Source organism: Malaclemys terrapin, chromosome 10 (genome assembly GCF_027887155.1).
Source record: "Malaclemys terrapin pileata isolate rMalTer1 chromosome 10, rMalTer1.hap1, whole genome shotgun sequence".
NCBI lineage: Eukaryota > Metazoa > Chordata > Testudines > Emydidae > Malaclemys > Malaclemys terrapin.
In genome coordinates, this window is record NC_071514.1 from 12037368 (window position 1) to 12052588 (window position 15221).

The 15221-nt window shown below is 48.4% G+C and overlaps 1 protein-coding gene across 5 annotated transcripts in view; it reads right to left on the reverse strand.

Moving 5' to 3' along the window:
* Window positions 1–5883: 5883 nt before the first annotated feature.
* The window catches only part of CHD2 (chromodomain helicase DNA binding protein 2), an 80133-nt gene continuing 70795 nt past the window's right edge, over window positions 5884–15221 (reverse strand). For 4 of the 5 annotated variants that reach the window (XM_054040959.1, XM_054040960.1, XM_054040957.1 and 1 more), the window contains 6 exons: window positions 14492–14626; window positions 11323–11501; window positions 10062–10161; window positions 8989–9205; window positions 7817–8066; window positions 5884–7009 (listed from right to left, as the gene is read on the reverse strand). In XM_054040959.1, the coding sequence (XP_053896934.1) occupies window positions 6676–7009; window positions 7817–8066; window positions 8989–9205; window positions 10062–10161; window positions 11323–11501; window positions 14492–14626 (1215 nt within the window). In that variant the 3' untranslated portion in view covers window positions 5884–6675. The remainder of the gene's footprint in view (window positions 7010–7816; window positions 8067–8988; window positions 9206–10061; window positions 10162–11322; window positions 11502–14491; window positions 14627–15221) is intronic. The other variant, XM_054040958.1, reaches the window with a different exon arrangement.

The window sequence follows — 15221 nt, forward strand, 5'->3', positions numbered from 1 at the left end:
ATTAGGCAGATGGGGAAAGAGGTGGACACAAGAGTGAAAATAGGGCTTGGCTTCAATAATCAAGCCTCATCTGAAAATTATATCCTAAATTATGTACCTTACTAGGCTGGGTTTAACTCCGCCACCGACTTTGGTTCTTGAGGGTCACACAGTGCATGATTTTACAAAAAGGGACTAGGATTATGCCCAGAACAGAGCAGTAGCATTCACACCTGTCTGAGTTAGCAGCAAAAGAAATAGCAGCTTACCCACAGTGAGCAAATATATGTATTTGAAGAAATTTCTTGATAAGTTTAGATAAAGGATGCTGATAGCGCAAATAATGTCAGACTTCTATTGCTCTTGACCAGTGTTTCCCAAACTTGGGACGCCGCTTGAGTAGGGAAAGCCCCTGGCAGGCTGGGCCGATTTGTTTACCTGCCACGTCCGCAGGTTCGACCGATCACGGCTCCCACTGGCCGCGGTTTGCCGCTCTTGGCCAATGGGGGCTGCTGGAAGTGGCGCGGGCCGAGGGACGTACTGGCTGCCACTTCCAGCAGCTCCCATAGGCCTGGAGCGGCGAACCGCGGCCAGTGGGAGCCGTGATCGGTCGAACCTGCGGACGCGGCAGGTAAACAAATCGGCCCGGCCCGCCAGGGACTTTCCCTACACAAGCGGCGTCCCAAGTTTGGGAAACACTGCTCTCGACCATTCTTTTTCCATCCCCCCTCCAGTCCCCTCCTTCCCTTTTTTGCCTACTTGTGTGTGTTTTTTATTATTACCCCCACCCTAACATGTTCTGTCTGTGTAATAGTGTCTGATTTTGTATTGTCTGGTCTTACAGCTTTGACAAGTGGTAAAGTTGTGTAATTACACAACTTGGCTAGCCTGTGAATTGTGTAGTATTTGGTGACATATACAAGCTGTAAGTCATTTCTCTTTTTATTGTTTCTTTACACAAAGTAATAAGAAAATAATCAATCATAAAATGGGACTCAAATCAGAGGTTGGCTTGAAAGTCTTGATTTAAAAAAAATAATACATTGTGGGTATGTCTGTCTTTTGGTTTTTGAGCCATCAAGTTGAATTTGGGTCAAATTTTAAGTTCTTCTCCACAACCATGAGGGCAAGAAATTGTTTTAATCCAAGTCAAGATTCTCACAATCACATGAATCCAGGAGCTAGGGCTTGAACAAAAAAACCCCCAACCAAATACAGTGAAACACGCAATAAGATAGCAACACTGCAATATATTTTTAGGTCACCTTAGATGTTGCTTTGGGCTTACGCAACATCCTGGCTTAAAGTTCTTGGGGCAGGGCCCACCTCTTTGTTCTGTGTTCTTACAGCGCTTAGCATAATGGGGTCCTGGGCCATGATTAGGTCTCCCAGGATCTACCACAATGCAATTAATAAATAATTACTCTTGCTGTAAGCCTGTGACAATCTGCTCACTTAACCCAAGATGGAATGTTGAAACCTCGGGCAGATCATTTTAAATCACCCTTCTTTACGCCCTCATTTAAAATAGACGTGCAATAGTTAACATACCACTGAGAATCTTACCGTGACATTAAATTTTCTTTTAAAATGACTACCTCTCCCACTGCAAGAAGTCTGTCTGACACACAGACACCTGCCCATTTTCTGTCCCCCCTCCTCCCACTGGAACTCTATAGTTACTTTTTGTTTAAACAGAGCTTTGGTTTGATGCTTATGTATCACAGCACCAGCCAGGATCACGAGATCATAAACAGCGTTGATATACAGCTGCAGGCACAGCAGGGGGAGCTCTCGAGCCATTTCCTATCATTTGTTAATGTCATCTTGATGGAGGGGGGGAGAGGAGAGACAGCAACTGTTCTGGTGGGAGCTAATGGGTCACACTGCAGCAACCAGGAGCCCAACACATTACTAAGCAAATGGAGCTTTTGCTACCTTATCTGCTAATAAAAGGAAAAATCCCGGTCACAGAATACGCTCAAAGTAAATAAAAGTCCGTGCCATGCTTGCCAACTCCATCGAGTTTTAGTGTAAATCTGCAGTGAGGAAACTCTGAGCCCCCCAGGCAAGGGTGGAAATTATTTTCAGACAGTCTCTCTAGTTTGTACAGGCAAGGTGAAATTCACTCTGTCCAGGCCGGCATGCACTACTCAGCCCCAGAGCCCCAAAGGCATTTAGGCTCCTAAATACCTTTGAGGATCTGGGCCTCAGATAACGTGGTGCTAACGGCAGTGTAAGAGCCCAGAGAGGTTACAATAGGTTTTTAAAATGTTAAAAAATGCACATTTTTCTTAGCCTGGACATAGCCTGAAGGAGGAAGGTGCTCAAACCCCACTGAATTTAACTGGGATTTGAGCATATAACACCCATGAAGCTCACTTGACAATCCCAGCCCTAAGCACTGGTCACCTGCATGGGTGTAAATTTCACCGGGAGATGGAGACAGACACACCAGGGATGGAGCTAACACAGGAGTTTAGAGACATGCCATATTCCAGTAAGCAACTGTACTGCACACACCAGACACAACAAGCCGGCGAGGTTCTGAAAATCTCAGTAACACTTTTTAATATACAAGAATCAAAAGTACAGCAGTTTTACAGTGTAGGAAAATTTAATACATACTATATAAACAACATATTTACATCAGAAATCACTAGGACAGTGGCATTTTTTTCACAAATATAAATTAATATTAATTACTGTTTTAGTCAACAGGTTTAAAAGTCCATAATTTTACAGTAAGAGTCCTTCTCCCCCTTTGCTCAGGGGAAGGTGGGGGGGGGAATGGATGAAAGTAGACTAGTACTTTTTTTTGTGGATCACTTAAATAGTTCATGGAAAGATCTCAAAGAGCTCTAAAGTACCCACTTCAGCTGGGCACTGCACCACCACCACCTGTGGAGAGCAGGTTTTGGTCTGTGGACTTGTTTTCTGGTGCAAATTCATAAGTGACTCAATTTTTACATGGTTTCCAATGGGGTTTGTGATGTCACTCTGAGAACAGCTTAAATAAACCAAAACCAAACCAAGAAGCTGCAACTTTTCCCTTCAGTGAGACTAGAGCAATTCACTGGCTGGCTTATTAGGAGCAGCTGCACCACATATTGACATGAACACCACACTGACATTTATGGCTGTGGGACTGTCCTCTCCCACTCCCATTGTCCTTCAACTGCCTATTTCCAATGGTTGATTTTGTGGTCCCTTATTTTGGGACAGAGGGTGCGCGCCTGTGGAAAGGGATTATTTCCCTCAGATTAGATTTTTCCAGCTTCTGTAAAACCAAAGCCAGTTAAGATCCACCCACCATGACAGAACTCAAAATAATCCTTCCTTTAGCATCAGGCCTACATGACTTCCAAGTGCAACTCTCAAAAGGATGTGGACAAAGCTTTCACGTGTGCATTTTTTGTTTCCTTCTGTTTTAAGAAGAAAAACCAAAATACTTTTCATACTGACTGGAACCCCTGAGCGCCAAGCCCCTCGATTCGGAGGCAGCAAACCCCTCTCGTTGGGCTTCGGGTTGTTTTGCACCAACCTTAACACTGGTCTGGCCAGTACTGCCTTTTGCTACAACTTTATGGCACGTAACATTTTGTTAGGATTTCATGAATGTGAACGAAAAACAACGTAAATCTCTCTCTGCTCCTCCTGGCGAGGAGGTGAATTTAGTATTCACATTGTAAGCCAAGACCCCTCTTTGAAAAGAAAGGACCCACTGTGAACATGATAGCGGCCACCTGCCATCGCAGCTTAGTGAAAACATGCCGGGAGAGACATTATCTCTGCCCTCCGCTACAAAGGGGGAAAAGACATGACAGCTAGTCTCCCTCCCTTCCTTCCATTGCAGGGAAATTCTTGGATTGCCCTGGAAGAGGCATCAGTGCAGCGTGAGGCTGCCAGTACTGGTTCCCTTGTAGCAAGCAAAGCCATTTTGCTTCTGTTTAGTTTTGTGGAAAGCTCAAAGAATGGGAAGCACAGCATTTCCCCGGCCACCAAACAGCCACATTTAGGTAGCCTCCTAAATCCTCCTTAGGCTTAGTTCTGAGATGCCTCTGGGTGCCACTGACAGGACATACAACCCTCCTGGGCTACACGGCCAGACCTCTTATAAAGGTCATGCTCTGCATGTTCCTTGGCACTGAAGGGGTTAAATTAATGGTGTGGAAGAGCTGGATACAGCCAGCCGGCCGAGTATACAAGATTTTGTACACGGGTTGTGCATATGTCACTGTGACCCAGAATCACACTGTCGTTCCCATTTGCAGCAAACCATGGTTGCTTTTGAATGATCTCATGGGACAGAGATACCCTCATTAAACCAATGGGCTCAGAATGGATCAGGCACACCGTGATCATTCTATCAGCACCAAGCAGACAGGAAGCTTGGGCGTTATTAGTGTTGATTTGCGTGTACCTTCCAAACTGCCAACGGAAGAGTTAACACCTTTGCCTCAACCGAGACCTGCCTTTACACCTCACCTCCAAGCAGGCAGGGCCTTTGTCGTAAGCACCCGCCCCAGGGTCTCCAACAATAATTGTGACCTACATTCATCCAGGAAGTCAAGGGAGACGCAGCAGGAAGGAAGTCAGCTCCCTCACTTTGGGAAGGCGCCTCAGCTGGTTTGGATGTCTACGGCTGTTCACCTCTACAAGCGCCGCGGGGAAATTCTCCCCTCAGGCCATTCTGGTCCTTACTCTGGATACCTGCAGATTCAAGATAACTTACCAGTAAAAGACAGGCAGGGAATTAAAAATCCACCTCACCTCGGGCCTTTAAAGGGAAGAATGTTCTGATTTTGCCCAAAGGAGGGTAACCTTGCCACCTTTTCAGGAACCCAAGGTCTGCACCCTTTGCATTAAATTGAGCAGTTTGCCACTGGCCTTGTCCTCAGAACACAGCTGCAGTTCCCATAGACTACAGGTCCCAGCCCGAAATGTGCCAATTTAATCTGAATGGCCTGGCTGCTCGCCTCAAGGCAGAGCCTGGCATTAGGGACCTGCAGCCTGTCTCGTGGGGCCTTGACTCCATCTTAAAGATGACGGAGCTGAAGTTATGTGGCCAGCCACTGTGCTTTGGCTACTCCTGACTTGCTAGAAGTGTTCTGGCAAATCCCTCCCTACTGGACATTACCCCTTCACGCCGCACCGTGATCCTAACACTTTGATGAATGTTTGCAGTGAAGCCTATTCATTTGGCTGCAAACTACTCTACTCCCCTTACCCTTCTTGGGCTTCTTATACACCTACTGATGGGGGGGGGGAGGAGGGCCTGCTATGAGGATTTTAAACACTGAGAATTTAGGATTCTCCTTGGTCTATTGCTCACCAGAAATCTAAGTTCAGAACACTTATGCAAGTTCCCAATTTAAAGATACAGAAGTTCATTCAATACAGCTATTTTCCGCTCCTCATAGAGTTAGCGCAGATCACTGGAACTATGGCAGGTAGGTGGCCAGCTCACTGCTTTGTGCAAAGATAGAGCTCTGCATGGAAAACTCCAGCCAACTGCATTCACGTTTAACTCTGCATGGTGCCCTCGCCAAGCCCAGCATACAGCTTCTGACCCTTAGATTTCAACATGTGCTACAAGGAGGAGTAAAGACTGGGATCACCATTCTCCAGTTGGGCAACTGAAGTGCAGAGAAGTGATTTGCCCCAGGGTCAGAGTAGGTCAGCAGCAGAGGGGTATAGAAGCCAGGATCCCTGACCCCCAGAGCCATTTCCTCCACTACAAACCATTCAGCTTCCAGCCAGTATGTTCTACATAAGGAACATCCTTACTAGCCGCGGCAGGCGAGAAATGGGGCAAGAGGGTTTGTGTTATGGATTCCTGAGCCCCTTCCACTGGGAAATCCTGTAACTTTCCATTTCCTGGACATAACATAACCACTCACTGGTTTGAAGGGGGAATTAAGGCTCTGCTCAGGGACTCTGTCCCTTCCCCATATATTGAGGACCTCCACCTGTTTTAAGATTACCAAGGTGAATGTTTCCCATGTCCCTGCCTGTGCTGCAGAGAGCGCATGAAGTGCACAAAGCAGAGCCAGTCTCTTGAAATGGATAAAGACAGGAGAAGTGATAGATTCCCACTCCTACCTTTCTGAGCCACTCTGGAGAGGCCCCGAGTTCCCCCTTCCTCTCGGAGGACCATGATAAGAGCAGGGTCAGTTATTTTCTCTAAGAGAGCCCTCCTGTCCATTCCAAATGCATCCCACCCCCACACTGGTTACACACAGCCCAGCCTGACTGGGTTATGCCCACCCCACAGCAGCATGTGTCACGTAACGTCACTTCAGACTGGGCATACAAAGCTGTCTACAAAGTCTTAAGCAGCATCGATCCACGTTCTTGGTTCTGGGGAAAGCTCCGCAGCTGTGAAATCTTCACAAGAGTCTGTCAGATGCAGCCTTCATTGAAAAACAAAACTAAAGCAAAGAATGACACCTGTTCCCCCCCCTGTGGGCAATGGATCCAGTTCCAATGCCAGACTGGAGAAGGGAATATGAAAAAGGAATCCAGACCAGAACTAACAGCTGGGGAGAGCCCCTGCCCACTCCCCAAAATCCTCCTTCACCCAGCAAGACGATAGCAGCATGTTCAGTCTCCGGTTACCGGGTTGGAAAAGCAGCCACTGTTGCATCAGACCAAGTATTTCAGATGAGCTCTCTCCCTCCGATCCCAGTCGCTTTATGTTTTTCGAACATTCCAGTTATAATCTGGATTGTTTTTCTGTTCTAACGACCTGTCCAGGGGCGACCTGTGATCCAGGGGTGACTTGGACTCATGAGGGGATTTTTGAGACGGGGGTGAGCGAGGGTCCGAGAGCTGGGAGTGAGGAGGGGGAAGCGGCTGTTTGTAATCCCCCGATTTGTCTGTATGGAAGGACCGGTAATGGTCTGAAGGTCCCTGGCCGTGGTATCCCATGGGTGGCCTGTGATCAGACATTCTTCTGAATTCCTGCTGATGGTAGTTCTGGGGCCTGAACTCATCAGATCTTCGCCGCTTGGAATCGTGATGGTGTCTAGATGTAAAAAACGAACACACAAAACACTATCAGCTCAAGAGCAGACACTTATGCAGCCCCCCCACTCCCCATCCTGAAATATCCAAGGAAAGGTCCAAACTCCACCCCTGAATAATGCTGCTGGTGATTATTTACGCAGCCCTGTAGTTGTGGATACCACTCTGCAAACAAACAAGACTAGGTGTCCTTTGCCTGGGAAAGCCAGGAATCTAAGTAGTAGAGAGACTTGAAGCCTTTAAGAGCATTCTTAGGAGAATGCTAACTGGGTGTGTCTGCACGTAGGGGACAAGAGAACTAGCGGCAGGGTCGGGGAAAAGGGATTTACAGGGTAACGCCAGAAGAGAATTGGATAGAACAGGAGTGATCAAAGACAAGGGGAGGGAGGGAAGAAAAGCAAAGTCACCTAAATACCTTCCCAGTGAGCCTGTAACACACATGGGCTGGCAACTCCTGATCGGAAACATACAAGCTGAGACCCAAGACTGGACTGTCACGCTTGGAGTCTAAAGCTTACTGGTGGAAAAAAGCCGGCTAGGGCTCATGTCTAAGGTAATCGGTGGGCAAGGCAGAAACGAGAACCCCGCAATGATGCCCACTTCAGAGAAGCAGAAAAGAAAACAAGAACCCAATTAGGCGACTAAGTCTGTGTTTGATTTGAATCCAGAATGCGAATGCCAATAGCACCCCCCACCTCCATTCCACTGAGCTCCCTGGTTCCCCCTTGTGGCAAGCAGGAAATGTCTGTACAGTGGCTGGGTGAATGGTTGCCAACTCCAGTTTGTGATTGTCGGCATTAACAGTTACCTGTCGTAATAATCTCGGTGTCCCCTGTGGTCTCGGTCACTGTTGTACTGCTCATACGGCCTCTTGCGGGAGAGGTTATTTGGTCGGTAGTTCCCGGAGCTTCGGTGGGGGTCGCCGCGAGACCGACGATCCCCGTAGTGGTGATCCTTGTACCAGTGCTGCTCGTACTGGTGATGCCGTTCTCCACCCCAGACCTGGTTGCTGTTGCCACCATAGTTAAATTTCCGATCTCTCTGCCAGTCTCCTCGATCTGTAGGGAGGAAAACACAGGCCTGAGGGTCGGTCTTACCATCACCTACCCTACCCTGAACGGACCATCACACAGGTGGCATGCTTGCATGCGATAGTAGGTGGTAATTCTGGGCAATGTTTTTTGTCTGTCTTATTCAAGCTTCCAGACAGCAGCTTTGTGGGTTCTATGAAGTCCCTTCTGAGGTTTAGACACAGGATGTTTATAATACAACAAGTCACTGATGGCAGTAAATATCGATTTAAAGAGGAATCTTTTAAAGGGTTTGTGGTAAAAGGAAGAAATTAACAAAAGCAAAATGTACCTTCAATATCAGGGGGAAATACCCTAATTCTATTCTACATCCTGTCCTCATCACTATAGCCTCTGAGCACCTTTCAGTCATGCTTTAAGTCAGTGGTTCCCAAACTTGTTCTGCTGCTTGTGCACGGAAAGCCCCTGGTGGGCCGGGCCGGTTTGTTTACCTGCCGGGTCCGCAGGTTCGGCCGACCGCAGCTCCCACTGGCCGCGGTTCGCTGCTGCAGGCCAATGGGAGCTGCTGGAAGCGGCGGCCAGTACGTCCCTCGGCCCGTGCCGCTTCCAGCAGTTTCCATTGGTCTGAAGCAGCGAACCGCGGCCAGTGGGAGCCGCGGTCGGCCGAACCTGCGGACCCGGCAGGTAAACAAACCGGCCCGGCCCACCAGGGGCTTTCCCTGCATAAGCGGCGGAACAAGTTTGGGAACTACTGCTTTAAGTAATGACTCCCATCTGTTGGGTGTGGTCTGTTCTCTCTCTCTCATCCTCTCCCTCGGGAACCCCAGAACTTAAAACGTGACTGGACAAAAGCCCTGGAGGATGTACTGCAGGGAACAATCAAGCCTTGGCTTGGGATGGACAGGGGACCTGCTAGCCTCATCCTCTGACTCTCTCATGAAGGACCCACCTGCGTTACTGAAGTGTCTCTTGCTAGGGTGGCTGTAGTTGTCCCGCTGGTGCCCATGCATCTGCTGAGGGTGCGAGGGAGGCAGGTGGAGTTTCTGAGAATGAGGGTTGGGAGGCAGGTGAGACTGAGACATGAGGGAATCCCGGCTGGAGCCAGAAGGCTCTGGGCGGAATAGCCTTTTGCTGCCAGCCATGTCCTCCTTCTTCTTCTGCTCCTGCTGAGAACAAGGGAGACACTTCCAGTACAATGGAATGAAAAAGATACGATGCTTCCCCCTTCAATTCCCCGGAGTGCCTCGGGCAGGTTGTGAAACCCTGTCTGTTGCACTCTGGATTCATTTAGAGCAGGGGGATTCCCTGCCGACTAGAGACCTGCATCTTCACTGTGGATTGTGCTGTGAATTACTTTTGTGCTCAAGAAAGTAAGGAATCAATAGAACTTGAGCCAGACCTGTGTAAGGCAGGAGATGTGCAAGTTTCCACCACACCCACCGCTGCCAACACATTTTAATCCTGACGGACAGCATCATCCCCGATTTCTACTCTTGAGTTGGAGACAATGTGGCACACACCAACAAGAATAGTCCAGCGGGAGGCAACAATAATGACTGGACGAAAGAAGAGAGGAACTTCCACGTGTTAAAAGGGTATCAAATGACTAGCACTGTGTAGTTTATAAAACAGACAAATAAGGAGTGAAGGTGGAGGTAAACAAAGCAAAGAGTTGCAGACAAAGCCAATCAGGGGCCTAATAACCCTGCACCATCCTACAAGAGCTAGAAAGCATTGACATTTAAAAAAAGCAACCAATCTGAAAGAATATAAATGCATGCGCTGCTAAGCCCATGGTGCAGCTTCACAAACACAATTCTCAGGAGACAAGAGCCCTTGAATTTGACCCAAAGATTTATAGTGCATCAGTCACCATAAGCCATGGTACCAGCAGGACTGTGTGGTTATGTTGCTGCAACTGCGACAGCAACACAAATAGTAGCTAAGGTCGGGGAAGAGATGCGAGACCTCCCTGTTCTATACAGCCTCTTCCTCACCAAGAGAGCACATTTCAGATCTTACCTCCTCTTCCTGCGATCTTTTTTTGTGAGCCATTTTGTAGAGTTTGTGCAATTTTCTAGCATCAAATTCTGTGAACTTGGACACAAATATCCACAGGTTCCTAAAGGGACATTAAGTTTTTCTATTAATTACTAAACAGCAGTTTAACTTGTCTTCCTCATTTGTACAATCTGCAAAAAAACACTGAGCTAAGGATTAGCAATTATTCCCTTCATCTGGCAGATGGCATGGGAGTACAGAGAGACGAAATGATTTGCCCAGGATTACACAGGGAGTCTGCGGCAAAGCTGAGAAATGAACCCAAGACGCCAGAGTCCCAGTCCAGTGCCTTAGCTACAAAACCATCTCTCCTTGTAAAACACTCCTCCAGCCTTTATAGCAATAATCTTGGGCCTATCCTCCGCTCAGAGCACGAGTTTGTATAACAAGCAATGGGAGTTATAAAAACACTCTCATGGAGAGTGGAGAAAGAATCCCTTCCACCTTGCAAGGGAAACTGTTAAGATGATAAAAACAAAAATATTTTCAAAGAGAAAGCGCCCTGCTGCTGGACTCTAACTCAATCTCTAACAGTTACCAGGCAAAGACCTAAAATCCAATATCCATTTAATCACAAATGCTGTTTCTTTACTTTGTCTATTTCACTCATCTGGGACAGGAAAAGCAGGCTTCACTCAGCTTCACCATCTCCTTTTTGGCTCTCCTGCATCAGCACAACGCTACTGTACTTCGGATCCTGTCCAAAGGCTAATCAGTGGCCTAGATAACAGGAGTTGGCAGCCTCCCTCCAGTTTCTAATAAAGGGGCATCCTAGGCATCCACTTGCATCAGTCTGTGTGCGGACATTCACATTTCAGTTTCAAAGGAACTTGTTTCAGTTTTGTGGAAGGGTAAAGAAAGTAACTTAAGATACATTGATATCAGCACCTCTCCAACTGAAACGCACAGGTGTCTGCACAGAGTTTGCACCAGCTTGGCCAAACCTGTTTTTAAATTGCTTTATTTTAAACTGGTGACACTTTTTAATGTAGACGAAGCCCTAGTCTCCAAGTGGTCCAGGCCAGAATGGGCCATGGTTCCTGACGCACCTACTGTCCCCTGGTCAGCTTTCAAGAGGGTCTTTAAAACAGGCTGGGGGGAAACACTGGGAGGGGAACATTGGAATCTGACTTCTGGGCTGTAAAATCCAGCACCTTCCATAAGCACTAAATTCACTTAAATATTCACAAACTAGCCAAAGAAAAACGAAATGGGCTGTTACCTTCTCCACAGCTTGATGTGCTCCTGGTCAGAGTAGGCTTTAAGGCACTCTGAGATGCGATCTCCAATTTTCAGGAGGCAGTTGCGAGTATGCTCCAGCTGTTCTTGCACGGTCAGTCCCTTATCTGGCTTGTCCAGTTGCTTCAGTGCCTTTTTCACTGGCCTCATCCTCTCTTTGCACTTGGGTGAGCAACACAGAGCAAAAATTCATTAATTTCATGCCTGGGTTCTACCCTCTCTGTTGACCTTCTCTCAACCATTCGCTGGTGGGGAAAATTCACTAATCCCAGCTGTTAGTCATCCTGTGTTTAGTTTTAAAATAAGGAGATGTCCCCCATGCAAACAGCAGACTTCGAAAGACATGCAGCATAAAGCAATGAGAGCCTGTCCTCAACATCATCCACCCACCCCTCCTCCTTCTGGAAGCGCACAATGTGCTCTGCAAGTATTGAGCATGCACTCAGTCTGATATCCTGAGGTCTAGATGCATAATCAAGGGACACGTTACTATTTATGCACTAAAGATAAAATACATAGGTTCCGGACCACTATCAAAAATCACACTGACAGATAAAAAGGTTTTTGAACGACTGCTGCTAACAAGACTGAAAGAAATAGAGGAAACCATCATTTGTGTACGCAACAGCACTTCGCCTATAGCCAGTTTCACCCTCTCATTTTTCACTCCTGGGGGAAATCTGCACCACTGCTCATGTGCAGAATTTACGTTCTCTGCACATTTCTTTGTTTCCCTGCAGAAAAATGACTTTCTGACGGGGAAGCAAAGGGAAGCCACAAGAGCGATCATACGACCCACCCCAGCAGTATGTTTCAGGTGCCCAGGGCAGCCGGCAGAGAGGTAAATCACTGTGGGGCAGAGGGCAGGACTGGGAAAGACCCGGCTGGTGGCTCCTACCCTGCGCCTGGCTCAGCTGCTAGTTCTGGCTGGGCTGGGGAGGATGGGACTTCCTCTTCCCCTGCATGGTATCCGGGGCTGGGTCAAACCCATCCCCAGATTTCTCTCCTGGCTGCAAGAAGCTCTGCAAACTCCACCCTGCCCCCCCTGTCCCCCCCCGTGCTTCCTGCACCCATCGCTCCTCAGCTGCAGGGGGAGGGATCGCCGTACAGGGAGCTGCTCCCCCATCCGCCCAACCCCCGTGCATCCAGACCCCCTCATACCCAGACCCTCCTGCCGAACCTCCCGCCCCGCACTCCCAGAACCCCAACGAGCCCCACTCCCTCTGCACCTGGACCACCCCCCAATGAGCCATCTGCACCTGGATCCCCACCCCACCAAGCCCCAACCAGCTGCTCCTGGATCCCCACCCCACTGAGCCCCACTCCCCCAGCATCTGGACCCCCCACTGAACCCTCCCCCCACACCCAGACCCACCCCCAACCCTGCTGAGCTCCAACCACCTTCACTTGGACCCCCCTGCAGAGTCCCATTACCATTGCACCCAGAACCCCCCAACAAGCCCCTGTGCATCCAGATCCCCCCCACACCTGGATCCCCCACTGAGCCACCCGCACCCAGATTGTCCCACACAGAACCCTCTCAACCCACACCTGGATCCCTGCACATTAAGCCCCTCCACACTTGGATCCTGCCTTGCTGAGCCAGCCTGCCTGCCCATACCTGGTGCACCTGGCACGGAGGGGCAGGGCCTTGGGGTGTTTCTGGGGCAGGCCCGGTCCTTGCGCTATGTCAGGGTTGGGTGTAGCCTCACTGCTGAGTCCAATTGCCAGGGGGGAGCTGCACAGTGATCTCCCACCTCTGTGCAGCCAGTGGCCTGTGTTCCCCATGCTGGAGTCTCCACATTTATTTGACAGATAAAATTTGCAGAACTTTAAAATATTGTGCACAGAATTTTTAATTTTTTGGTGCAGGATTTTTAATTATTTAGCGCAGAATGCCCTCAGGAGTACTTTTTAGTCACTTTCCCATTGTTTGCGTGAATCTTTCAGAGAACAACCAAGAAACGTTTTGTTTTTATTTTTTAAATAAAAAGGGACTGGAAAAAAAAATTAGCAAGGGGCCTCAAGAGTAAATACAGTATCTGAAACTACTTCCACCTTTTCATGTTCTCTATGTATATCTATCTCCTTACTATATGTTCCATTCTATGCATCTGAAGAAGTTGGCTGTAGCCCACGAAAGCTTATGCTGAAATAAATTTTTTAGTCTCTAAGGTGCCACAAGTACTCCTGTTCTTTGTACTTGTGCTAAAAAACTGACTCGCTTTCAAGTTGAAAGCACCCCCTTCAAATACACAAGCCAGGCAGAGGAGAGTCCAGCATAAGAGACTATATTAAGTGTTGTGTTTGCAGCCATGCTCACCAGTCTGCACCGGCGGCACACTGCTGCGTTTTCATTTACACAGCTTGGAAAGCACTTACAGGGGAACTTACTACAACAACTCAGTGAGCAACTGTGGATCTTCAGGCCATACAAAAGTTACTCTAGGATGGCCTCAATATTCTTCCAGCCCAGGAATAACCTGCTAATCCCTTGGTTGCTGAGGGAAAGAGTCTGCCACACACTGCTACAGGGTCACAACATTTGGCCTATGCTGGTCAAGCCAGCTGTGGGAACGGAAAGCTTCAGTTTGAAATAAGAGGGGGCTACAGTGTATTAGGGTGCTGTACTGCCTCTGCTATGCCCCCTTCTGTCATGTTCCCAACAGAGAGATGAAATGAGAGCATGCATTACCAGTGCAACTAAGTGGCACAGAATCTAGAGAGGAGATATTCCAAACCTGTTTTTAATACTGTGCTTGTTTTCGGGAGGATGGCTCCCTAAGGAGGCCTTGATGTTTCTCCCATTTGAGGTCCCACGTCAGAGCCAACATCCTTTCAGCCAAGGAGAAGTCCTGGCTGGGACTCCTTTTGCCACTTGTCCATAGTGCTCTCAAATTAGCTGCAGGGGATCACTGTTAAGCAATGTGAAGTGCACCTTTCCTTCCAGGAGTGGAGTGTACTGAGTCTATAGAATCCCCAAAGGCTGCTTGCTTAGCAGTGGGGTCCAGGTTAGGGTAGTTAGTGCTGCTCAAACCCGGGCACTTAGGCAAACGAAGCCGCAGATATTCATAACTTACAGTGGTGTTAGTGTGCCAGGAAACCCCAGAGCTCCCACTGTTGTGCCCTTGTCTCCAGAAGAAGATACTCACTATGCTGAACGTTTCCTGGTCCAGGTCATCATCCTCGTCTTCGCCAATGGGGATGGGCTCACTCCCTGCTGTAATGTGGACAGGACCCTGAGATCGCTTCCCTTTGCTTCCAGACTTGGTCTCGCTACCTTTGGCCTTGAAAAGAACAAAATCACAGCCCTTTGACAGTGAGCCGAACCTGGGGATTCTGCATGGCCCACCGTGAAATCCTCTGTGACGACTACCATTGGCAATTAATAAATGGCATGCCCCTCTACAGCATTTCCCTCCCAAAGCCCTTCAAGTACTTTAGAGTCATGAATGAATGAAGAGTCACATCACACCTGTGAGAGGAAACTGGAGCACACACACACCTGGGCCAACGTTTTCAGAAGTGGCACCAGTGATTTGGGGTCTGTACACAGGGAGAGGTTAAACTTGCCTGTGAGGGACTGCACTAGAGAATTAGGGTCACACAGTGGGTGCGTATCCTCTGGGAAGGGCAGGCCCCCCCATATGGCCTGATATTTAGAAGGGCCTGAAATTCCACTGTAAGTCAGTGGGAACTGCCCATGCTCAGAGCCTCTGGAAATCAAGCCCAACAGCTCTTCGGTTGGGCACCCCAAATCGCTGACTGCTAGTGAAAATGTTGAGCTGCCCAAGCTTGCCCAGGAAATCGGCGCAAGAGCTGTCAACAGACCCAAAGTCTCAAAGCAACTGATCCCGAGCTTCAGCCTCAGAAACGATCATT